At 45.7% G+C, this 27,245-nt stretch overlaps 2 protein-coding genes across 2 annotated transcripts in view; both read left to right on the forward strand.

Annotated features, from left to right (window-relative positions):
• The first annotated feature begins 3,408 nt into the window (after positions 1–3,408).
• LOC146809271 (alpha-tectorin-like) overlaps positions 3,409–27,245 on the forward strand; it is a 324,857-nt gene continuing 301,020 nt past the window's right edge. The window contains exons 1-2 of the mRNA XM_085616088.1: positions 3,409–3,445; positions 24,914–25,012. Of these exons, the coding sequence (XP_085472214.1) occupies positions 24,979–25,012 (34 nt within the window). The 5' untranslated portion in view covers positions 3,409–3,445; positions 24,914–24,978. The remainder of the gene's footprint in view (positions 3,446–24,913; positions 25,013–27,245) is intronic.
• LOC146809272 (small nuclear ribonucleoprotein E) lies at positions 16,090–16,693 on the forward strand. Its single transcript, XM_085614330.1, has one exon. The coding sequence runs from the start codon at positions 16,188–16,190 to the stop codon at positions 16,464–16,466; it is 279 nt and encodes a 92-aa protein (XP_085470456.1). The 5' UTR covers positions 16,090–16,187; the 3' UTR covers positions 16,467–16,693.

Raw genomic sequence — 27,245 nt, forward strand, 5'->3', positions numbered from 1 at the left:
ACTGCTTGATCCCTCTACTTTGAACAGCAGCACCAAATTTTGGGGTCTGGTAAAGAAACCTTTTTTGACTGAGGACCCGGGAGATGGACTGGTTTGCTGTATAACCAAAGAGGAATGGGAGAGTCATTTTAAAAGTCTGTATTATTCAGAGGCAGATGGAACCATGGCTGCTGTCCCCTTTGACAGGGACAGTACTGCCATTATTTTTGATAAAAATGAGGTCTCGGTCGCTATAATGGGTCTTACTGCCAATAAAGCCCCTGGCCCTGATGGAATACCACCGGATCTTTACAAATCTGATCCAGATTTCTGGGCTCCCATTCTGACTGCTGTTTTTAATGCTGCGGCCATATTGGGTTGTCCGGGGACTTGGGGTCTCTCAACAATAGTTCCTGTCTTTAAGAAAGGAGACAGGGGAAGTGCTCTGTGCTATCGTCCAATATCTTTAATCGATTCGATGGTGAAGATCATGGGGAGAGTTATACTTCAACGCCTAACAAGCTGGACGAACGAAAACAATATCTTGTCGACCTCTCAATATGGATTTTGTGAAGGGCGTTCAACTATAACTCAATGTCTTAACTTGTTTCTTATATTGAATAAATATACTGTTGTGTATAAAGGAACAATTCACCTTGCCTTCATGGATCTGTCCTCTGCCTTCAACTGTGTTAACAGGGGGAGGCTGTGGCAGACCATGATGGATAAAGGTATTGATAAGGGGATTGTGGAGTTCCTCGCGGACCTGCACAATGACACAAGAGCTAACGTGAGGTTTTCATCGACCGGGGAAACTACAGGAAGTTTTAGTATTAATAAAGGAGTACGTCAGGGGTGTATTTTGGCCCCTTTTCTTTTTAATTTTTATATAAATGACCTAGAGGCTGTTCTACAAGAGGTAAAATCAGACTGCCCTAGAGCTGGCGCGAGGGGTATTCCTCTACTTTTATATGCTGACGATGCGGTTTTAATTTCCCGAACAGAAGTAGGTCTTCAGGCACTATTGAATGTTTTTAATAACTTTATGTCTGATAGGGACCTTATGGTCAACAATTCAAAATCCTATATAATGCATGTTGGCCGTCAACCAAAAAAGAAGTTCAATTTTAAATTGAATGATGTTTTGATCCCTACCACCCAAACATTCTCTTATCTAGGTATCTTATTTGATACAAAACTTAATTGGGCTCCACACTTGGCCAAGAAAAAGGGGGAAATGACTAGAGTCAATGCCTCCATCTTCAATATTGCCTCTAAACTGGGGAATAAACCAAATGTGGCTATGATGAAATTATATAACTCTAAATCCATAGCCACTGCAGTATATGGTAGTGAGATATGGGGCTACATAAATGGCGAACAATTACAAATAGTTGAAAATAATTTTTTAAAGCGTCTGTTATGTGTTCCAGGTAGCACCCCGAATTTAATTGCACATGAAGAACTTGGTTGCCAGTATTTATCCGACATTGTTGGTTTAAAACCATTGTTATGCTGGGTAAAACTATGGTTAAGTGATGAAATTCCTTTAACACATTTGATAGTGGAAGACCTTATATCACTTGATCATGCCATGTGTGTACCTTGGATTAAATACTTGAAGTCCCAATTTTTGAAGCTTGGGTGCCTGAATCTGTTTGATAAACCGAGGGATATAGTTAAGGGTGATGTAGCAGCAATTAAGAAAGTTTTTTCTATGAATTGTATTGCTCTAAGAGATGAAGTTGAGCTTTTAAAACCTAATGTTAGAAAGTATATTATGCTGAGTACCTATGACTCTATGGAAAAGTATCTAACATGCTCCTTTACCTCACATGAGAAATTTTTGCTGACCCGATTCAGGTTTAACATCCTCCATCATCTTTTAATTAGACCCACGTCAGATATTTTTAAGAAACCTGCAGCTCCCTGTGGCTGCGACGGGAAGTCTCCACAGGATATGCTGCATTTTATGTTTTTATGTACATTTTATGAATATCCCCGTAGGCGATACCTTGTTACTCTTTTAAAGAAATTAAATTTTAAACAAATTAGACCTGCCTTTATGTATTTACAGCTGCTGCACTCGGATAGTGTCCTCCAGGTGTTAGAATTTTTAAAATTGACACTGAGATTTAGAAAATGTTTAGATGAGTAACTGTAACTTTCTTTGAACTATCAGTAGCCCATTGCACTAATGCACTTTTTTTCTGCACTGTTTTGCCTTTGCACTCTTTTATGGAATTTATGTATTGTATGTTTTTGTGATTGATTTTGTAATTAATGTGATGTTTTTAATATGAACTGTTTATTGATGTGTACTTTTATGGATTGAAAAATATCCGAAATAAAGTCATTTGAATTTGAATTTGAAATACTGTGGCCAGGTGACACAAGACAGCTTTCTTAAAAAAAGAAAGTAAAGAAGAAGAAGGAGGTACTTAAGAAAGGGAATTTATGAGTCCATACCACTTTCAGTGTCCTTGACCTTGACAGCCTGGCACAGCTGTAAAGTAACGCGGTGCAAGAGCTGTAAATCAAATGTCGGGCCCAGCTGCTTGCATTTCAATGACCGCCCTGCACAGTAACAATGCTAGGGATACACAGGAAGGGAAGGAAGCAATGCTAGGGATACACAGGAAGGGAAGGAAGCAATGCTAGGGATACACAGGAAGGGAAGGAAGCAATGCTAGGGATACACAGGAAGGGAAGGAAGCAATGCTAGGGATACACAGGAATGGAAGGAAGCAATGCTAGGGATACACAGGAAGGGAAGGAAGCTGTTGCCTTGAGCAGCAGCAGCACTTGTACAAGCTCTGTGGCGCGTGGCTCGTGGCGCTTCTCCGCAGAGGACTGAGGGAGTAGCAGTCTGTCTGTCCTGAAGGTGTTGATTTCATCACAAGTAAAGATGAGCGCAGGTGCGCACAGGTTCATGAAAGTCAGCCCTCACTTTCGGTTTCTGAGGTGAAAGAGCTTGGACATGCTGCCCCGTTAGTAATGGCGGCAGCATTTCCATTACCCTCTTCCCAGCCAAGCCCTAGGTTCACACGTTACATGCCCCAGCAGGTCTGGTTATAAAGAGGCCCGCCTGCAGACTGTTTAAAGGCGACGATTCTACACAGCACAAGGGTGAACGTTTTTACCGGAGTCACAAAAAAACACATAGGCTGGCCTGGCCCCTGTGGGCACCCTCAGTGACTACGGCCCTGGGAATGTGTAGCTCAAGAAGAAAAAACACACAGTGACTGAATAAACCTGAAATCTGAGACATTTCCGTGCACTTGTCACCAATTCTGTCACAGGCAGATTATGTTTTTTTTTAAGTGGGTGAGAGTATGACAATATTTTTGGTTCCTCTAATTGGTCTGATGAACAGCGACGCCCTGATCGTGGACTGTATAAAAAGAATGTGAAACATTCTAGTAATGTGACCGATTGAAGCAGCTCTGGGACATCTTCTAAACAGGTACTTAACAATGTCTCTTTACTTCTGAGTGCCTCGGATTTGATTTTGCGGGGATCATCCCAGCACTAGTAGGGATGCACCGGGCTAGAAAGGCGATCTCTGCGAGTCTGAATAGTTCTCTTGATGTGCTGTGAGCAAGCAAAAGAGCGAGGTTAAATGGCTCCGCGAAATGTACATGGATCCGCGAAATACGGGGCATTAATGAACGCAGGGAGAAGGTTAGAACCTTAGAAAGACATTCGTGGAAATGGAATGGTCTCCATGGGGTGAAATACATTTTTTTGTTTAATTCTGTGTTTTTTCTTCTCAAAAATTGCATTGTTCAATTCACAAAAATTGGATTGACAGAGTAGAACACACTGGTGTTTATTAATATATAAGCCATTTATGCCTTTTTCGAGGATCCGTGAGTTTTTACGGTGTTAAGAGAAGGCAGAGGTGCAAAATGTAGTGCTATATAAGCAATAGCTATTAGTACTATAGGAATCATCTACTTGTATCTAGAATTGTTTCATTTTACAATTCTTGCTCATCTCAGGCATGATTTCTCAGGGTGATGTTCGAATAACATCAGTTCCTTTCATATGAAATAAGTTATACCAGGTAAATTAGCAGGAGTTCTGCTAGTTGGAATATGCCTTTCAGAATCTTTGAAATAGCTTTTAACATTGGAGTCTTCATATTATACACCAGTCTTCGGTAAGGGCAGCGGTTCTGTACTACCATAGAATATGTGAAGACTTATTTTGAGATTGGGATGCGTTCCCTGTAATCTGGATAGGTTGGGAGACCCAGCACCGTCTGTGCTGTCAGCATCCTTCGGGGACAGGGAAGTCACGTCATTGTAGGGATACTACAATTAAACAAGGCAGCCACACCTTACACTACTCACTCATACGTTTCCCTTCAGGGGAGTCTGTGGTTCTCTATGCTGCCCCTGGTCTTGCCCCATTCTTGCGGACAGGGCCAGCTTTAGCGCTTGTGACGCCCGGTACGACAATCCCTTTTGGCGCCCCCACGTCCCGTGACGGCCTCCTCAGATTCTCTTACTACCAGCTGCAAAAGTGCCCGTCATCTCTCCTATCATAAAATATTGCTAAACACAGAGCCCCACTGAGGTCACAGCGCCCCCCTCCACAGGTCAGCGCCCAGTGCGGCTGCACCAGTCGCACTGCCTTAAAGCCGGCCCTGTTTGGGGAACCACCTCCCTTAAACCGTCACAGGACGGTCGGATTTACTTACAAGGCCGGTGCAATATGAAGCTTTTATTGAAGTATTCAACGGAGATGGTTTTATTTGAGGTCCACTCCTTTATAAAATCATTACATAGATCGTGTCATTATATGCCAATCTAATAAAAACCCTTGCATAATGACTAAATAACGTTCAAAGTACGAAGAATTTGGAATATTGAAAGAAAATCAGATGTTAACAGGAGAAACCAGCAGCAAAGGAAGGATCGCACTTACAATACCTCGTAGCAAAAGGACAGCCCTTCGGACCTGGAGACCAGTGGCCAGATCATGAAACATGTTTGACTGACACAAATTCCTTGGCGATAAGTAGGGAAGTGTTTAGTCTACCCTCCATCACATTATGAAAGCAATCTTGTGCATATGGGTTGTGTTAATTTTGTTGTGGTGGATCTATTTTTTGTGATGCGTTTTTGGGCTGTGTGTTATTCCAGTATATGTTGTGTTCTACTGTTTCTTTGTATTAGATTCTGTACTTATTTGCTCTGCTGTTTTATGTTGTTATTTTTTCTTTTGTTTTGTGTGTGTTATTGTGGTGTGCACATTTGTGCTTTGTAACTGCTTGAGCCAGGTCCATAAATGCTGCTACAGATCCCCCCCCAAAAAACGAATATTTCTTTAAAGCTCCACTCAGTGCTAAATTTGTAAAATAATTAGTGCCGGGACCCAACGTTTTTGTCAGGAGCCTGTGGCCGGCATTATTGTATATCCGTTTGCAGATTCCCAGGGCTGCGTAGTCTTAAATTCACCTCGTGCCTCTTTAATCCGCCACCAGACGCTTTATGCCCCTTTACCTCATGCTTGCAGGTTCTTGTTTTTTCCATTTGTCACTAGTTTTCCATCTCTCTCTTCCTTTTTCAAACCCCATTGTGTGTTTTTCCCTCTCTTGTTCTGGGTCGAAGTCTGATGAGGAAATTAATGCCAGTCCCCAAAAATGAGTGCCAGAGGCCCCCACCTGCACCCACAGGCTCAAATTAAACACTGGTTCAACTTACAAACAACTGTTTTTCATTTTGCAAGGTGGTAAAATGCTGCCACTTCAGTTATTCTACTTTTTATTACACCAGACAGCCCAAAAATGTGGCAGAGCCAGTGTGCGAAATTGATTCTTTCAGCGCTCACTTTGGGGCATATTATCAAGAAGCGGCGTTAACATTATCGCCGCTTTAGCGGCAGAAAACTTCAGCTAAAGCGGCGATAATGGGCTTGATAATATGCCCTTGAGAATTCCCATAGAAGCCCATGTTCTGGTGTCAACATGGGCTTCCATTGGAATTCTCAACTTCGTGTGTTAATCGGAGCATTCATATCCGCTCTACAGCACATTGTTACTTAAGAGAGAAAGAGAACCACATTGTTTCAGAAAGGTCAGCAGTAGCGCGTCGCTCCACTGCTAATGTGCAACAGTAAAAGAAAGGAAAAATAAAATGATTATAACGCGATGTTATTATCATTTTATTCTTTTCTGCTGTAGCAGCATGAGGGCGAGGCTACTCTCAGTGGCGGCGAGCATGGGTGTGAGGTGGTGGGGTGGGGGCGAGGGGGAATGGAGGTATGAATGTTAAAAAAAAGAGCCAATCGCAATGCTGCAATGCAGTGCTGTGATTGGACTGAGCGCCGTGGTTCGGTGCTTAGATGGGGAATGGGGGCCTGGGCATGTTCTCCACCCAGGCTGTAATGCAGCCTGCAAGGAGAACATGCAAAGTGTGCATGTTTGGCCGGCCCAAGGGGTTCAGTCAAAGCATCATGTGCACTTTAGTGTGCCCACCACACCTCCCCTGTTCTGTAAGCAGAGCAGCCCTGCCCTCATGCTGCCACTAACAAACAAATGATGGACGGAATGCTGACAATGCATACATTCTCCCCCAGTCAAGAGATCTGGGTTAAATCCATCGTTCTTTTGCCCACTACACCACCCCAGTTTAGACATGGCCATATGCAAATCAGTCTTGACCCTGTGCCTCATGGGAACAGTCCAGCCCGAACTGCCAAGCCATGTCTTCCCTGGACCGGAATCAAGCATCCTAGGACCGGTTTCTGGCTATCAGCCATCATCAGCCAGGATAGCTTGACTCCAGTGGCGTAGTGAGCACGGGTCCCACGTCTGGGAATACCCATCCCACTTAGGGCGAAAAGCGTTACAACAAACAAATGATGGACGGAATGCTGACAATGCATACATTCTCCCCCAGTCAAGAGATCTGGGTTAAATCCATCGTTCTTTTGCCCACTACACCACCCCAGTTTAGACATGGCCATATGCAAATCAGTCTTGACCCTGTGCCTCATGGGAACAGTCCAGCCCGAACTGCCAAGCCATGTCTTCCCTGGACCGGAATCAAGCATCCTAGGACCGGTTTCTGGCTATCAGCCGTCATCAGCCAGGATAGCTTGACTCCAGTGGCGTAGTGAGCACGGGTCCCACGTCTGGGAATACCCATCCCACTTAGGGCGAAAAGCGTTACAACAAACAAATGATGGACGGAATGCTGACAATGCATACATTCTCCCCCAGTCAAGTAACGCTTTGTAGCTGAGTGTCATTGGCATACAATACCATTGAGAAAGTGTGACCCCTAGTCAGCTTGGCCAGAGATGTAACTTAGATATTAAATAAAGTTGGTGACAAAGTTGAGCCTTGGGGAACTCCAAAAGGGAGGGAGAACCTCTCTGATTTTAAATAGTCCCAACTCACTCTCTGTTCTCCCGCAGCGAGGAACAAGGTAAGAAGGGTTGGGCCACCTCTTTGATTCCTATTGCCTTCAGTCGCTGTGTTAATACCAGATGGTTAACAGTATCAAACGTGGCTGATAGGTCAACTAGGATCAAAATGGCTCTTCCTCCCCCGTCCAGCTGTCTGCGTATTTCCTCTGTGGCCATGATTAGAGCTGACTTGGAAGTCATGTTGGGTGGAATCTAGAAGGTCATTGGCGTTGAGATATTCAGTTAAATCTTGGTTGATTGATTTTTCTAGAATTTTGTCCACAAGAGGTAAGAAGGAAGGGTCCAGAGATGGTTTCTTTAAGATCGGTCTAATCCAGGCTTTCTTCCAATTGGCAGGAGAGGTTCCTGACATGATGACATTGTTAAAAAGTGGGGATTGTTGAATACTAATCTTATCTGAAGCCAGATGTATTATAGCGGGGGACAGGAACTGTCGGAGACCCTGATTTTGAGGATAGTAGCAGATTTTTTACTTTGTCCACGGATAATGGTATGAAACTGGTCAATTGGCAAGCAATGTCATCCGGAGTAGAGTCCAGAGTAGATTGTAAAAGGGGTGTGATCGAAGCAGGGACCTGTCTTGTAGGTTAGTCATAGACTGTTTGCACTTTTGTCTGAAAGAAATAGACCACCTTATTTAAGAGAGCTTGATCTGGTGCAAATTTATTCTCCTGATTCAGTTTGGACAAAGCGGTGACGGTACTAAAAAGCTCTCTGAAAGAGTTTTTAGCTATCTCGATTTTGCCTGTAAAGTATTTAATTTTAGAGTTTTTAATTGGGTTCCTTGTATGCAGCTAGTGCAATTTTGTAGGTAAGTTTGCCCTGCTCACTATAGTCTGCCCTCCAAGCCAGCTCTAAGCATCTACACTTAGATGTTATAAGTTCAAGTTCTGAGTTATACCAATGGGCTGGATTTTTATTTCTCCATTGTTTGCTTATTCTTTCTGGGGCCAACCGATCCATAGCTGATCTAATCCACCCATCAAAGTTATCGGCCATTTGTAAAGCGTCTCTGCTAAATTCTCTTTCTTGATTTTATGCAAAGGTCTGAATTAGGCAGGGGGCAGGTTCTTAGACTGCGACATGTGACTCTCCAAATGGGTGAGTTTGAAGAAAATAGCTTTGTGGTCTGTCCATGTTAGGGGTAGTACTTTGTCTACTATAATATTAGAATTGTTGGTGATGATACCATCAAGAATAGTATGGGCCTTATGTGTTGGCTCTGAAACTAATTGTGTGAGACAGAGGCCTGCCAAACTGTATAATAGAGTGGAGGTGTCTCCATTATTTCACATTCTAGCTGAAAATTTAAATCCCCCATTATTGTAACTGTCAGGGCGTCCAGACAAGATTCCATGAAAGTCTGTAGACCTTCAATGAACAAAAGATTTTGGCCCTGGCGGATGATACAGAAGTAGACCAGGGAAGGACAAGGTGTTAGAAATGTTAATGTTAAAGGTGATAGCTTCTGCACCTGGCAGCTGAATAGACTCAAAGGTGGCTTTAAAGATAGACCAATAAATGATTGCTATGCCACCCCCCTTTTGCCCTTTCCTGTCTACACTGGCCAATACATATCCCGCCGATAATGCTATAACACAGTCCGGTTCTGACGTTTCATTTGCCCAGGTTTCGGTTAGAAAAACCATATTCGGTTTTAACGTCTGCAACATACATTCAAACTCATATTTGTGCTTAATCACTGATCTAGTGTTAAGCAAAAGGGCAATTGGCGGGCTCCCAACTGGTTCATGGTAATTATTTTTCCCTTTTAAGGGGTTGTGTGGAAGATGAGATAAAGAGGTGGCTCTGCAGACTTTAGTAAATAATTCTGGTGAATTATTATCCCTCATGGGAGGGCTAAGGCCGAAAGTAGCAGAGGAAGAGTTAATGACCACGAATAAGAAGTTGCAGGAGGTGCATTGATATGAGAGAAAATCTCTTTCCCCGACCCATGTAGTAGTGTTACAGCACTTAGCCTTATTATATGCCGCTTCAGCATGCTGGTTTTATCCCCCTCGTGCTTGAACAACTAGCACGCCGGCCTTGCTATGAGCAGGCCCGCTCTTGCATACGGGCACCGCAGGTCGTGGGGGAGAAAACACCATGGCAGTCTGTGGTACTGACGAATTTACGGTAAAGTGCAAACGTGCAATGTGAGGATTTAAAAAGTTAAAAAGAAATGCTCTTTGCAATAGCGCAATAACCCAGCTAAACAGCAGTAGACCTGAATTAAAAACAACGTATCCGAGCTGCGTGGTTGCATCAGCATGTTGGTTTTATCCCCCAGATGCTTGAACAACTAGCACGCCAACCTTGCCATGGGCAGGCCCACTCTTACATACAGGCACAGCAGGTCGCAGGGGAGAAAACGTCAAGGCAGTCTGTGGGACTGAAGAATTTAACGTAAAGTGCAAAAGTGCAATGTGAGGATTTAAAAAGTTAAAAAGAAATGCTCTTTGCAATAGCGCAATAACCCAGCTAAACTGCAGTAGACCTGAATTGACTAATAATGGTGCAGTTCTCAAGACCTCATCCAAAGCTCAGCCATCGTTCTATTGATTATTGTCCTTTTTGATAATTGACTCAGTTCTGTCGTCAATTGCTTAACCCCTTCAGTGCCCGCCCCTTTCCCCGCCCAGTGCCGCGCTTTGTATTAGCGGGCGGAGTTCATGACGAGCTGGACTCGTCATGGGCACAGCGCCACCGTAGCCCATGACGAGTCCAGCTCGTCATGGGCACTGAAGGGGTTAAAACGAATACTTATATACTGTAGTGACGGAGCCACCCGGCCCGTTCACTCACACAGAACACGCATCCATACACCCCGAGGGCAGGCTCGCCCGAGGGTATAAATAAAAGGGCTCAAGACCGCTCGGGGTCTTGGCCCAGATATAATTACTGGTGAGCATGTCATCATTGCAACCCACCTCCCCTTCCAAGACTGCGGCCTACCTGTTTTGGTCGCGACACCACACTGGCGAAAAGGCGGGTCTGCCCCACGCCTCGCCGAGTTGCACCTGCGGCGGCGCCGAAGTGGACCATCTGCATCCGGCCGCTGCCCTCGCGCTTCCGGCACCTGCGGAGCTGGATCTGCTCGCCCCCCGGTTGGGTGTCGCAGGTGCCCATCCTGCTCTCCACCAGCTGCCGGAGGTCTGCCAGTCGGTGACTCAGTGCCTGTCACCCCGCCTCGACCGGCAACGACCTGCTGTCTCCAGCGCGTGGAACAGCGCACGAGGTGAGGCCTGCCCTACTCGTTGGGCCCTCGGCTGTGCATCCCGTGTCCCGCGCTCGCTCCCTGTTGCTGCCTGGCCCGGCCGCACTCCCATAGCCACGTGGTTGAGCAGGCAGGGTGCCAAGTCTCATGCATCTCGCGGAGCACACGCTCCTGACTCCTGCCATCTCCTGTGCTGCCAGGAACACTGGGCCACTCAGAGCAGAGGCTGCCTACTGCAATTTAAAAAGCACTGCAAATGCCTCAAAGTAACAAGGGTTTCAGCAAGGGACAATGTGCCACAGCACGACAGGGGAAGGATTACCTCACGTCTTTGCATGCTCCACGGTCACCCCAACACCATACAGCTCCTCTCCTGCAAGCCAATGCGGATCCCTCAGAGAATTCAAGGTGCCTGCCCTCTCGTGTGCCCACCAGAGACACTGACCGTCAGCAGTCTGACCTGCACGAGCTCGACGCCGCTCAGTGCCACCCAGCAGACCCACGTAGGAGGATGAACGTGCAAGGTGCCGATGGTGGCGGTGCTCCCCCTGTGGCGCAACCGCCGCCCCCTCACCAGGCTGTCCCACGAGCCCGCGATCGGCCTGGCCAGGCCACAGCTGCACCTCTGCCGCGATTCAGCAAACTCTCCGACCCCGCCACAGCCGCGGCGTGCTGGAAATTCTGGATTGGCCACTTAGACCATGATTTTATCGGTGTGAGAGAGACCGACGGGAGGGTGAAGAGGTCGCTCCACATGTGCTACGAAGGGGGCAAGCTGCATGATCTATTCGAGACCCTGCCGGACAGAGGAGCGGATGACGATTACGATGGGGCTCTCACAGCGCTAAACCGCCACTTTGATCCCCAACCCGGACTTCGAGCGCTTCAAGCTTCGATAAGGGCGGCAGGGCGAGGCCGAGACCATAGACATCTTCTATGCGCACCTACGGAAACTTGCGAGCTCCTGCATGCTGCTAGACCAGATGGAAGAGATAAGAGCGCAGATAATTCAACGATGCAGGTCAGTCACGCTGCAACGCCTCATTCTGCGGCAGCCCGGCATCACGTTAGACGAGATCCTAATGCTCGCCAGGTCCCATGAGCTGTCCAATGCTCGCGCAGACGAGATGGAGGAGGCCCTCAACCGGCCCTCCTCGCAGCCTATGTCACCACGGACACCCACGATCAACGAGGAAAGAGTGGATGCGATTCAGAGGTCAACTCAGCCGAGAGGAGCCGCGAGGCCATCTCAAGGAAGCATGTGTGGAAATTGTGGACTAGACCACCCCCCAGGGGGAAGGTGCTTTGCGAAAGGAAAGACTTGTTCACAATGTGGGAAACTCAACCACTTTGCAAAGTTCTGCAGGAGCGGAAGAGGACAGGGCAGCGCCCCACGCCCACGAGGGCTCTCGACGGCGGTGAGGCAACTAACGATGGAAGACCCAATCAACCAAGTAGACAACACCCCACCAGGGTTTGGACTAGGAACTGAAGATGACAACGTCTTCTTTGTATCCTTAGTTGGCAGAGAAGGAACAAAAAGCCGACCAACGCCCATGTGTGACATCACCGTCGCAGGATCCCCGGTGAGTGCTCTCATAGATACTGGGGCATCAGTAAATGTGATGGATTTTTTCTTGCTCTTACTTGATTAGGTGATGAACCGACCACGTAATGGGAAGAGTGATTCAGATGTTACTTCCAAAATATTGGTCGAAATTAAATATAGCATGTGTCCAGCCCTGTGGATGGGGCCTGACACTATTTGCTTCAGCCTTAATGTCTCCAGGTCTGCTAAAAGTTGTTACTCCAGGATTGTTGGTGTTCTCGCTTCTAGGTTTAGTTCATCTAACAAGACAGGTAGCTATGATAATCCAATAACTTTATGAATGTTTGATAAACTGAAGATTGATTAATCCTATTTTAAAAGAAACCCATTGTCCTAAAAGTGTTGGATTTAAATTTAATAATCCTCTGATGAATAAGAAAAATAAATTTTCAACTATTTTAAGATACGTATCATTCACGGAAAGACTAATTTTTGTAGGAATGTTGGAAAATGAGCCATTACTTGAGCGACCTGCACAAATAATGGGTCTACATTTGTCCTCCACATTGAACTAAACATCCCACTGTAGTGCTTGACTCTCACAGGGTAGCAAAGCAGAGCAGTCCAAGGCCTACTCAAGGGAGGTGGTGTGGACTAGTAATCACCATTCACAGATACACAATAATAACACTCAATAAATGATTGTTCAGTCTGTGATTTTATTTTTGAAAACGGAAAAAGTACATTTATTACATACACACCACTTAATACTATGCAGCAATTTACAAATATACACAAACTGATGGAAATACTTCTTGTGACATTGCATAATCGCCCTTGTCCCTCCTAAAAGGGAGATCTAGCTCCACAAATCACTTGTCAAAACTTTGTCTTGTATGAAAATGCAATAATTGCATATAACTTTGAATGAATGAACACTCTTTAGATGATCAATAAAGCATATATACTTTTGAACATAAGTGGTTGTCAGCGTCATTTATTCTTTACAACATTAATAAGAGAAACGGTCTATGCATGTCTGGGTGGTTAGTAAACTAAGCATAGGTTTTAGAATGAATAACGCAATTCAAATGTCACATTTACAATCACATCAAGTGCAATTATATCCCTTCACCCCAGAGAGTGTTTGGAGCATCTACTCTCTGTGAGAAATCAGGACCTATTTGTAGTGTCCCCTAATGTTTTGCCCCCATTTTTACTACTAGGTGCTGGTTTTCTGACTTTGACTGCACCCTGGGCTCTGCTAACCAGACCCAGGATCTGTCCTCTGATTAAACATATAGAGTCATTAGGCATAATTACAATTGGTACTGACAACCGACCTGGAAGTCCCTAGTATAAGGCATGACATGCAGGTTTAGAGGCGTAGTAGATTTAAGGCACTTAAGTGTACACTACTGTGGTGCCTTCTGTCATTATAAAAGCCAGCATTGCTGGCTGCTTTTAAATTGAAATTATATGCAAATTAGACTTTGTAATTAAAGGTACTGTCAAAGTTTCAGCCTACCTTATTTTTACAAATAAGTCACCACTAAGGTCTCCTTTAGGTGCCTCAGTGGCAGGGTGCCTTTTAACTGTAAGCAGGGACATTATACATATAAGCCCTGGTGATGGAAAAGCTGCAAATTTAATTTAACCCCATTGTAGAAAATTCACTCCATAGGCTAACATGGGAATATTTTGTTTAAGTATAAATTTTGACAGGAGCCTAGATATGTCTTTCAAAGACTCAAAATGATAGTTATGATGAATAGGACAACTGTCATGGTTAGATTTATAATAACTATTAAAGAAAAACAGTTATAGAACTTTCTTTTCTGTAAGCCAAGATCCAGCCTTCTATCTGCCCTCTCCTGATTGGCCAGCCTCTGTCAGGCTGAGCCAAGCTGTCTTAATGAGGTGTTAAGTGGCCTGCTAGAGTGACAGCTGATTTCCTGTGTGGGGAGAACAGCAGCTACAGAAGCAAAAGACAGGATGGGGATAGAGTCGCCAAACTGGTCTTTTAAATGGAAAATTACACTTTAGAACAGCACAGGCTCTCCCGGATCCTGCACCCCCAGACACACAGAAGCCCCTGTAATTAGATTAGTGAGGGGCTGTGAGGAGAGTGTTAGAGAATCTTAGCCACACCAGTGGGTTGGCTTAGCCAGATCTAACCCTCTAGGAGAAAGTTTCTCCATTTTGGATTTTAGAAGAATAGTGCTTCTGGGACAAGAATATGCCACACTTTGGAGGAAGTGGTTATACCTGAGGGTCCCACCCTGCAATCTATTGGTCAGGGGTGGCACCCTGCTTGATGCCCATGAATATTGAATAAATATGGAAGAGTTACCATGCAACCCGGATCTACGACCTAAAACAACAAGGAGAAGAAGGACTGTCATGCTGAAACCCCCATCTGCACCCAAAGGACTGTACTCTGAGGAACTGCAGCACCTGGTACTACAGCCCTAAGGAATTTCTGGCTTCACAGGAATTAAGGAGTGGACTCCCTGCTAGCTACAGCTTAACAAAGCCCACCAGTATCATCTCCACCAAGAAGTCCCCATCCTGGAGTGCGTCCATTGGACCTCTAGTGACTTGGCCAGGTGCATTGTGGGAATTGGGGTCCCAACATCCCAAGGACCATCTAGACCCTTGGATTTGTGTTTTTGGACACATGGAACCCACAACAGGAACTGCAACAAGAAGTTCCAAAAGTTTGAAGAAGTTTGAAAAAACATTTCAAAATAGCTCCATAAGGTGACAGTCCCTTCTTTGAGAGTCAAGCCGGCAACGGCAAACCGCGACCTGGCCTATGTTTCAGGTTCCTACCGCTGAAAGCTCCGCAGCTCAAGACTTCCAGGAGTTGATTGAGGGATCGTGCTGAACCAACCTGATGAAGCCGCTACGTAACCCGGCCTGCTAGAGATACCCCTTGTTAGATCTGGGGGTCTCTAGTTGGCAGAGGTAGGTACCACTGTCCAAATAGGGAACCTTACTTCTAGTCAGGGTAAGGGGGATACACTCTTTAGATAACCCCAGCTCATCCCCTTGGTAGCTTGGCACAAGCAGACAGGCTTATCAAAGGCAATGTGTAAAGTATTTGTACCAACACTCACAGTAACACAGTGAAAACACCACAAATGGACTCCACACCAGTGTAGATAAATAAAGTACTTTTATATAAACTACACAAGACCAAAACGACAAAAATCCAACATACACAGTTTCACGAATATGGTTTCAAAAGAGTTCTTAGCTTAGCGACAAAATAATCCACATTAGCGTCGATTTTAGCCAACAGTACCTGGTGATCCTGGGGAGGCGATGCGACAACCCCGCTGCACGCAGCGGGCGTGTGCGACGAATCCGGTCTGTATGGGGAGTGAGGCGATACTTGTATGGATTCCAAGGCGTAGCTTCTCCGGTAGAAATTTACTCGCAAAGGCACGATGCGACGAAATACGGCCAGGTAACGAGCAGTGCGACGATCCTCAATGGCTCTGCGTCAATGTTCGCAGCTACGAAATGCGGCCCGCAAACGAGCGGTGCGACGATCTCACTCAGCGGCAGCAGGTTCTGCGACGATACTCGCAGCGACAGGAATCTTCCCGCTCCGGGGGCGATGCGCTCCGAAGATGAACGCGGCGTTGACGTTGCAGCGGTGATAGGCGCTCCGACGATCTTCGCGGCGACGGACATTTCTCGCTAAGCTGGCGGTGCGTGAAAAAGTTGCAGATCTTTTACCTCTTTTCTCTTGGTGAGCTTCCCAACAGCAGGCACAACTTCCAGAGGCCCCACAATTGGATCATGCACTCTAGGAAGGGCAGAACTCACACAGCAGAGTTCAGGGGGAAGCTGGGGGTGAAGCCCTTTTGTTCCTGGGACTTCTTGCCTGGCGCGCAGCTTTTGGCGTCATTTCCTGCTTCCCTCGCGCTCACCGTGCGTTCCGGTTCGTTTCTCTTCCGGTCTTTCTTAGTTCCAACAGCCGCAGTCATGGCTTACCGTGGGCAAGGTCCGAAGGTGCAGAAGGTGATGATACAGCCCATTAATCTCATCTTCAGATACCTACAAAATAGGTCCAAAATCCAAGTATGGCTGTATGAACAGGTGAACATGCGGATAGAGGGCTGTATCATTGGATTTGACGAATACATGAATTTGGTGCTTGATGATGCACAAGAAGTTCACTTGAAGACCAAGTCCAGGAAACAGTTGGGTCGTGTCATGTTGAAAGGGGACAACATCACTTTACTTCAAAGCGTCACTGTCTAAGCAGCTCTATCCATGAACTGTAGTTTTTTCTATCTGTGACCGCGCAGTATCACATGAACATTTGAAGAATTGGTGCACCCAAGAAAGCATTTGTTTGGTTGGTGGAATTTGCAGGCGGAAACAGCTTCTTGTTTTGGAGTATCCCGGGCTTATCAATGTTACTGTCTCTTTGATAACTTTGTGTGTTTCTTTTGAAATTATTTTGATAAATAAACCCGACTGTTAGTCCTGGGACTTCTTAACAGGAGGCCAGCTCTACTCAGGCCCTGGGAGATTCCTTCAAGCCAGGGGACACAGCACACAGAAAAGTCCTTCCCCTCTCCTTGGCAGCAAAGCAACTACAGACCAGCCTTACAGCAGGTCAGTCGTTCTTCAGTCTTCCAGCTTTCACCTTGGCAGAGGTTCCTTCTTGATTCCAGGATGATCTAATTTCTTGGGATCAGGGTACCAATATTTATACCCCCAAATCCTTTGTCCTCTGAGGGCAGAGGGGCCTTTGCCCAGTCCAAACCAGTTCTGGAGTACATGACTCCTTCTTTCCTTTCACAGTGCAGGGCAGAAACATCAGACGCCCCACAGGAGGTGGAGTCAGCATTGTGGAGGGAAAGCACAGCCCTGGAGCACTTTGTTGACATGATTCCTTCTCTCCTTTCACAGTGCAGGGCTGAGACATCAGATGCACCACAGGGGGTGGAGCCAGCACTGTGGGGGGCAGGCACTGTCCTATTCAGGTCCCAGGTGTAACTCCTCCCACCCATCTACATGGAGATCTCTCTATTCAGCCCTGTGCTGACTCACCCTGTCTCTGGGAGTTCCCCAGCCCCCTGGAATTCCCCAGCCCCTGTCACTCAAACTCCAGACAAGAAATACACAACCTAGCAGAGGCAGGTTTGAATGGTTAGACAAGAATATACCTACTTTCTAAAAGTGGTATTTTCAAACCCCGAATGTTAAAACAAACTTCACTAAAAGATATATTTTATCATTCTGAGTTCAGGCTCACTAAACTTTAATTTTCTATCTTGCTCCTATGGGAAGATATGCAGGTAAACATTATACTCAGCTTTCCCCATTATAGCCTATGGGCAAGAAGCCTTTCAATAGTGAAAAACAAAAATGGCTGTAATTCACTGCCAGAGCATGTCACCTACACCAGTAGATGCTCTACCTTTCACATACACTGCACCCTGCTCAGTGGGGTACATAGGGCCTTCCATAGGGGTGTCCAATGTGTACAGAAAGGGAAGGGTTAGGCCTGGCCAGTGTGGACACTGGTCAGGTCAGCATGGCAGTTAGCAACTGCACCCAGGCACTGCGGTGGCAGGCCTGTGACACCATTTTAGGGCTACTCCAATCAGTGCTGCAGGCCCACTAGTAGCATTTGAATCACCAGCCCTGGCACACTCAGTGCACTTTATTAGGGGCTAACAGGTGAAACAAATATACCAATCATGGATAACCAATCAATATAACAATTTACCTAGGGAGCACTTGCACTTTGACACCGATCAGCAGTGGCAAAGTGCCCAAAGCATCTAAACCAGCAAAAACGAAATCCAGCACAGCGTCAAAAATAAGGGCGGTAGAGGCAAAAAGTCAGGGGAAACCACGCCAAAGATACCAGGTCTAACACCCCTTGACGTCAAGAGAAAATCCTGCAAAGGTAAAATTCTGACCAAGGCCTCCAGCTTAGTGTATACAAACAAGGCTTGCCTTGGCCTCAAAATTTAACTTTGTCCCAGTCAAGCGGGACGAGATGTTCCAGATTGGCGTTATTGTTTTTTAAGCACTAGAAAGTGTTTATCCTTTAAAATTCATATCTCCGGTTCCCTACAATGGTTTTTTGGTGTATATTTGTTCATAAAAATATAACCTTTTTTGATAAATTGGTGTTGGATTTTTATTCTGTATTGTGTCTTATTTATTTAATATATTGTTATTTTTAAATGTTTTACACACCTGTCTTCTTCTAAGTTAAGCCTGCCTGTTCGTTGCCAGCTACTAAGGTTTGCGCACGGGAATCATTATTGAGACCTTGATTGGACCTTTTATTGTGATCGTCACCCTATTACTAATAGCAAGTCCGTACTTCTCCCTACTATTAATCGACTTTCCATAACTCTAACATTTTAGCATAAAGAACTGCACCTTAAACACAGCCCCTAAAGACATCATTTTTGTAAATACACAAAGGTGAAATTACAAACATTCACACCTAGAGGGTGTCTATACAATATGTAAATTCACATCGTATCACTTCAGGCCAGAAGGACTGCAGCCCTAGTCTCTGCCCCTAGAGGGTGCAGCACTCCCAGTTGTAGACCAAAGACTCCAGCCTTGAATGTGATTGAACAATCTTTGCAAATGCTATCATTTTAGAGTCCCATCAAACCCGGGGTGGGGAGTATGGAATTATTTATGGGGAGGCTGGAGCAAACCGGTAGAGTGAGGGTTACTAATCAGAAGTAGAAGGAGATGCCAGCTTAATTTGGAATATATCGGCTGTTCTAATTTTAGATGCATAGACATGTTTATAAAGTGGATGGTTTATTAATCTAACAGGAGTTCAAAAAAGCTCATTCTAAAAAGTCCCCGAGTGTAGAATGAGAACATCAGGCACTGCTATCATATGATATACATTTACCTAAGTTAGAAGAGTATCAGAGAGAAAACAAATTCTATTTAATAATCAAATGAATTTTCATATTTAATTAGTTCCCTTATCTATTGTGCTGTGCAAATAATATGGTTGGAAGGGACAATGAAGAGATTCATTTTGTAACAATGCTTGCTGCTAGATAATGAATTACTCATCAGTAAGGCAAGCACCGAGATTTTAAAATTGGTAGAATTAAATTTTCAAAGTAAAACATAATGGAATATTTATATGCAAGAGTGATAAGTTCCACTATAATTTTGTTCAAACATCGCAATATTTGCCTGATACATTTCTTTTGTTTTAAATTAAGTGAAGTGCTTAACGGAAATTCTGTGCCCGTGTACCCTTATATTCAAATTCTGTTGGTCATACATATCACATTTTTGATTATTCTTTTCTCAACAAAAACAAATAATAAACAAGCATTGGCATAGCCAATAGGACTCGCCTTTGGGACCTTATAAGTGTTTAGCCATGCAACAGTTGATGTTGTTGCACCAGGGATATTGTGCTGCATAACTAAATATTTATAAGGTCCCAAATGCGAGACCTATCGGCTGTGCCAATGCTTGTTTAATTTACTTTGGGTCGCATCACTTGATGAAAGGTATTAGTAGGAGTACCACCCTGCACAACCCTTAAGCTGAGACAGAGGATACTGGGGCTGGGGATTGCAGAAGGCGGCACATTTTCAGTAAGACGTATTACTGTGCCTTTGCTTTTCAGCAACAATTTAAAATATGGATTCATCCACTTGCACCTGAATACTTAGTCAATTGCGTATTTGCCTAATCACCTTAACTGTAGGATCGTAGTTCTGGCAGGCAAAAATAGCCGACCATTAGAAGGTAAATAAAAAGATCACCTCGCACGTTTTCAAACGCACACAAATATTTCTTTAAGTACACTCAGAAGCAAACCGCCCTGCCAAACAAATAGGGATTACATACGCATAATGACATCGAGAGCAGTCGAAAGGCGAGCCACGCAGGACTATCAATTGACAGATTCACATAAACTGTGGGGCAGATTTATGACGTCTGGCGCATCTCTGCTAATCAGCAGAGATGCGCCAGAAGAGTTGCGACGCATCTGCCCACCCGTGCGCCACCATTGATGGGCCGCATTTACAATGCGGCGCACCGTGGCACTCGGATGGGCAGATGCGTGACGCATCTCCTGTCGGAAAGGCGGCGCATTGCTGGAGTTGCGTCGCAAGTGCGACGCAGCTCCAGCAAGGCTCGGGGGTGCCCTATCCCTTACATGCTGCGTCAATCCTTACGCCTGCTTCAAGCAGGCGCAGGGTTTTGACGCAGCATGGCCTTAAAAGTGACTGAGTGAAATCTTGTAGATTTCACTCAGTCACTTTTAGGAGGCGTTCCTGCGCCGGAACGCCCCCCCCTGCTCCAGAACGCCTACATGTGGCGTAGGGCTTTACAACGTGACGCATCTGCCAGATGCGTCACGTTGTAAATACCCCACAGCATGGCGCAGGATTTGCGCCGCCGCTGCGTCACAAAAGTGACGCAACGGCGGCGTAAATGAGGCGCAAGGGGCTCATAAATCTGCCCCTGTGTATTTAGAAACAAAGGTTGGCCCATCACAACCGACCTTAATTAATTCAGGAACATGATAGGCGTCCAGTAGGTTTCGAATGCCTCTGTATATGTTTGCAGAGATCACTACGTTCTGTAGCAAGAGGTGGAGAAAAAGCACATTCGTTTTGAAACACAACCAAAATGAAATCTGTCCACCGAAATTATCTCAGACATAATTTAAATGCCCAACTCCTATGTCATTGAGAAGTGGTCCGGTGGTATGTAAAAGCAGCAATTTAAAATATAATAGATACATGTCAGACAGGACAGGCATTATGTAGGGAAAAATAAAATGGCACCGTCTTCCGCAGTGGATGGAAGTATTGTCTCAAACGCTCCTCCTTGGAATGTACCTCTGAGTCACTCATGCTGTCAATCAAGTGATAAAGAAAATAGCCAACAGCTTCTGCAGAAAAAAAACCAAGAGAAAGCATTCCACTGAAATGACCCACGCTGTCATGTTATCAAGATTCATTTATAAGAAATCATCTTGGAGTGAGATGTCACCCTGATGAGAGGCTCTGAAATGGCAACAATGATCACTGAGGCATAGAGATTATGTGGTTTGGGTGCACACATCTAACTGGTGAGCGAAAGGAATATTAATCATGTTCAGACCCGGTGACAGCTTTTCATTTCAGGATCTTACCTCCATCTATTTCGCTCTTCTACTGTGTGGCAAAGGCCTCCTCCTCCCCTAAACTCGGGCTTCTGTGCCCATTACACCTAAAACAGTTGTCTCACCTATTACCGCCTCTGAAACGCGACTGCAGAGCAAGAGTACATATTGTCAACGGGAATAGTATTTTCAGTGCTTACTATAGGGCCAACATTGGCAACTTGAATAAAAAAAAAAACAGCTGTCTAGTACATAACGAAAAACAAAACTGGTGAAAGTATTATTCATGAAAATGCGCAATGAGAACAAAATACAAAATTATACACATATAGGTATATATACACATATATATACACACACACGCACATATATATGTACACACACGTTCATACACATGTACACAGATGCAAAAAAGGAACCACTAAAAATTACAGATTTTCAGTGTGAATATTCTACATTACACTATCTCCTAGTGAATGTATATGTTAGAAAAAAAAGCATCACTGCATCGATTGCTGAATTAAATATAAGCCCTCACACATAAATGGTATGTATACCCTTATGAACACACACCATGCTATTACACGTGAAAATATATATAATGGTTTTTTTTCAGCAAACCAATAATGGTTAGAAATACATTTTTGACGGTACAATTGACAGGAGCTAACTTCGGCCCACCTTTAATCAAATGCATTTAGGATGCACTAATCCCCATTTAAAATATGCATTGACATGCAGAGTGCAGGCCGCACTTATTTAAAACACAACACGTGCGCACAGTATTCTACCTCAGGTAAACAGGCGAAATGGGCAGCAGTGAAATGTGCTTACGTTTATGTATTACTTTTTGCAAACATGTAACAAAAGAGATCTAATTAATCTGAAGAGATCTTGCGATTACGAGGATAACGCTTTACACAACATGTTTTTGGAATTTCACTTTCCAAAAGAAGCAATCAGTGTGTGCTGCTGTAATCCCCCAAGCCCGTCATTACACAGAAGAACGGATTTGTGGATAATTTACAATCATAGAAATGGAAACGCTACCAGTTGGTCCTGAAGGCGCCTGGCTGTAGCGGCCATCCTTCTGCAGCAGCTCAGTTATCTGGGGAGATAGAATAATCGTATATTGCAGCCAAGAGAAGCAAACAAGGACACGCAGTATCTGAAATTGAATTGCCCACATAATAAAGCATCTCTCTTTTAAAGCATTATACTACAGTCTCAGAAGAAGGGGGTGTGTGGGGACAGAAGGAATACGAACACCAGGAGGGTTTCGGAAAAGAAAAGGCTTCTTACGTGAAATGTAAGGAGCAAATACATTTTTATTAAAAGTATGGGAATGCAAAAAGGGCTCCAAACTGTTCTGTTTACCCGCCACCTGCCCAAGCGCCTGTAGACACTATTAGTGCATGTCAGTTCAGTGAGTCATTGAATTGTGCCCAGAGTTGCTGAAGGCTGGAACCGACCGAGGCAGTTTGCCTCACAGAAAAAGGTAAAACTAAGCAGGAAAGAATGATTTACCGTGGCCGCCTACGCGGATCATTTGACTTGATCTGAAGTTTAGACAGTGCAAACGTTTCATTGCCAGAAGCAAAGCAAGATGTAAGAAGCATCGGCAAAGCCTATAGGTCTTGCCTTTCGCCAATGGCTTTTAGCGATGCTATACAGCATCCCCGATGTTGTGCAGCTTGGCCAAAGAAAAATAAGCACCAGTACAAGCGCACGGGCCTCGCGCGGCAGCGGGGGGAGGTGAGAGAGGAGGGGGCCTGCGCGATTCACTTGCGGTGAGCGAGCGGCTGGCGCCACGATAATTGATAACATATGGCACCAGCTGTTCGCTCCCGCAAATGAATCGCCAGACGTGCACACATTGCCATTGGAAGCAACGCAATGCAACGCGTGCATGTTTTTGCAGGGAAAGCTGTGCCATTTACTAAAGGTCTCTTTCATATGCAGCGCATGTGCGCTGCGTAGGCAAGACCTAAAAAGGGATGCACATCCAGTAAGATTCCTGTAAAAATTGGAGTAATGTCAACCCAACAGGAAGCATATGTCATGCAGATTTGAAACAAGCACTTCACCTCACAGGAACCTCAACCTATAAACATAGGGACATAGTCATTACTGTAGGTGAGCGGAAAGACCCCTGGCTCCTCTAAAATTTATCTAGAAACATTTTGCCCACTATCTGTTACTATGGGCCTGATTATGATGGTGGTCAGATAAGCGTCCAACCACCATCCTGTTGGGAACGGTAAAGGCCAACAGGGAGTAGGCGGTCCCGCCATGCCAATTATGAACCGACCACCATTGGAGGTGGTTGGAAACATGCCTCATATCATTGAGGCTTGTGCTGAGGCCCGAAAAAGGGCAGCAGCACAAACCTCAACGCTACGAGGCATGTTTGTAAACATCCCTGAACTATGAAGCAGGCACCATGTGGTGCCTGCCACATGGTGCAGAGATGTTTAGGGGGGCACCATAGGTGGCCCCCAGGGCCCATAGTGGATGGCCAGGAGGGAGTGGGTCCCCCAAAGCCACTTTCTGCCAGCCTTCTCATGGTGGTTATACCACCATGAAACGGCTGGCGGAAAGGGACATTGTAATCCCTACAGGTGGCCTGCGCTGGCACCGCCACTGTTGTAGGGATTGAAGTCCCTATGACGGTCCGTGGCGGACGGTGTCTCTGCCCGCCCACCATCCGCCTGCCATCGTAATGCGGCGGGCGGACCTGAGGGGCAGTTGGTGATGGGACCACCACTGACGGCCTCAGTGTAATGAATTAGTGGCTGCATGAAAGTTTGTAGCTGTTGATCTGACATTTACAGCTTTAGATCAAAAATCCCTTCCTGAATCATGGAGAAATGCTTTGGAGGGAAACGTCCCAAACCTGTCCTACCTGACAAAAATTCATAAATGAAAGCACTAATCACTTACAAAGCTTCCGCCATTTATTGGAAAATCATGGATGATCTGAGAGTAGGAATCTATAGAGGCAGTGTCACAATGTTGATGTTATAGCTGCTTTGGGCTTTGTGCACCATCTTGTTTCATTGACTCAGTTTTAAAAGAACAGAAAAAGAGGGGCAGTATTGGGATAGTTTGGGGCATTTTACTAAGATCCATTCTTTACAGTCTTCCTGCCGCCTTTTGGTCCCATGGAACAGAGCATCATCTCCATGCACCTTTGGTGTATGTGAATAACTTCATGAAATGTGTCTTTAAGGTCAAGACATTGAAAGAGGGCTCCATGGTCTGCAGCTGATTCCAATAAACGGAAATAGGCCGTATCATATTTTTCCTAATTTCGTGAACTAAATAATGGAAGGCAGGGAGAAACTACAATTGGTAAAAGTACCAATAGAACATCAAGTATGAATCTCTGAGTTCCATTTGCATTTAAAAAACATAAGTTTCCGGTTAATGTGTGTTGATCTGTCTGTGTTCAGCACAATGATGTTATCGAGCGAGTAATGAAATATAACTGCGATTGATTGAATCGTGTTTAGACTGGGTCATCTTCCCATGTGAAGTTTTCATGATAGAAGTGTTGTGTTTCCCACAGATTTGCATCACTTGGGCCTATGGACACAGTCTTCCTGAGCTGCTGATAACGCTGCACCACTGGACATGGCGTCCCTCCCCCTTCTGGTGCTCATATACAGTAAGTATTGCATGTCCAATGGCCCCAGGACAAGGAAGACATGTAATAGGCTCTGAATTTGGCAATGATGACAGATCTTTTTCCTTACAAAATGACTGAAATACAAAAGCAGGACACAAAAGAGGACCCTTCTCTTACTCCCCACATGCACACACGCATGTATGTGTGTCAGGATGTATTTCTGAATGTCACCATCGTAGTGAAAGGACAGCTGTATGGAGTGAGGTACCCAGGTGAATTCATGGGTTTCCCTTTTCAATACCAAACACTCATGCATGGTGACAGCAGGGGATCCTGAGACTGCCCAGCTCCCACGCGACTCTGCCAGGCACCGTCCCCGCCAGCTGACCCTGACTCCCCAGCTCCCAGGCGACTCTGCCAGGCACCGTCCCCGCCAGCCGACCCTGACTCCCCAGCTCCCACGCGACTCTGCCAGGCACCGTCCCGCCGGCCGACCCTGACTCCCCAGCTCCCAGGCGACTCTGCCAGGCACCGTCCCGCCAGCCGACCCTGACTCCCCAGCTCCCACGCGACTCTGCCAGGCACCGTCCCGCCAGCTGACCCTGACTGCCCAGCTCCCACGCGACTCTGCCAGGCACCGCCCCGCCAGCTGACCCTGACTCCCCAGCTCCCACGCGACTCTGCCAGGCACCGTCCCGCCAGCTGACCCTGACTGCCCAGCTCCCACGCGACTCTGCCAGGCACCGTCCCGCCAGCCGACCCTGACTCCCCAGCTCCCACGCGACTCTGCCAGGCACCGTCCCGCCAGCTGACCCTGACTCCCCAGCTCCTAGGTGACTCTGCCAGGCACCGCCCCGCCAGCTGACCCTGAAGGGCCCCCTGGGGTGGAGGGGAGAGGAAGAGACCACGGCAGGATTGTGCTAGCATCATAATGCCGATGTCCACCACTGCTCCACCAATGGCAGGACCAACCCAGTAATCAAGGGTGCTACCACCCAAACACATGGTGGGGTGATGGGAAGTGATAGGCCTGTCTAAAGTATTCCAAGTGCAGTCAATATATGTGGGCATGACAGTGACCCTCATTCATAGATTCAAGTGAAGGTCAAACCCCCTTTAATTTTGAGCAAGGCAACACTTGTGCTTTTTTCTCCGTGTAGACAACATGTTTCATAAAATGTAGTCTATGACTCTGGCAACACTACTCGCCAAGAAGAGACATAGGTCAGCGATGGATAAAGAAAGCTTCTAATAAGGCCAAGGAAACTTGCTTAACTTCTTCCCATACGTAAAGGGTATTTAAACATTGAAACCATAGGACAAGTGCATTCTAGTTTGAAAGCTGCCAGTCTATCTGGGATTACGAGTAGTTTCTTGTATTGCTTTCTGCTGTCTGTAAATGTCTGCCTCCATTAGTTGTTCACCACGCAGAGACAGCTGGCCCCACACAGAGGGATACCAGGGTTCCAAATAGTTAAGCTGCGTTGTCTTGATTGCACCTTATGCCTCTTTAATTGACCATCAGACACTCCCTGCCCTTTATTTCGCTTTTGTAGGTTATCTTTTTATTCCTGTTTTCTATCTTTGCCACTATTTTTCTCTTCCTCCTTCTTTTCACCTTGTGTCTTCTCTCTCTTCCTCTGCATCAAAGTCTGTTGAGGACAAATAAGGGCCAGTTCCCAAACATAAGTGTCACTGGGCACCACCAGCAACCACAGGATCAAATTAAGCACTGGTCATCGTCCTAAGACCCCTTAAGTTAACATGAGCGTACATGTACAACACAATGCTTTAATATAGCTCTCCAAACTGCACCTCTGTTATTTGTAGTACCAGCAGTTATCAGAAGCTTGTATTTACCTCACTGAGCCAAACAAAATGTCTCAGGTATATAAGACCAGATATACGACCATTCCGTTGTGCGGGTCGCAAATTGCGATTTTTTACGACTCGCAAAACAAAGGGGGATATTCACAAAGACGGGCGATAACTATCGCCATCGTCAGTCATCGCAAGGAAAGTTAACGCTGCCTAACCCTGATTAATATCGCCATGTTAGCGGGGTATTTTCAACCCTGCGGTACATGGCGATAGTAACAGGGAAGGGGTGTCAAAACCAACTTACTAATCATCGCGATGGCAATTTAAAATCCTGCATAAGCCAGCGATACGTTGTGAATGCCGATAATTGGCTGAAAAGTCCCGTCATCGCTACTTTTAGCTCCCGGCCCAGCACGGCCCCTGCTGGAAGCCAGGTGTCACTGTGAGACTG

The sequence above is a fragment of the Triturus cristatus genome, chromosome 7, assembly GCF_964204655.1.
Source record: "Triturus cristatus chromosome 7, aTriCri1.1, whole genome shotgun sequence".
NCBI lineage: Eukaryota > Metazoa > Chordata > Amphibia > Caudata > Salamandridae > Triturus > Triturus cristatus.

Coding starts and splice junctions, on each gene's coding strand:
- LOC146809272 (XM_085614330.1), top strand. CDS start 16,188: ATGGCTTACCGTGGGCAAGGTCCGAAGGTGCAGAAGGTGATGATACAG.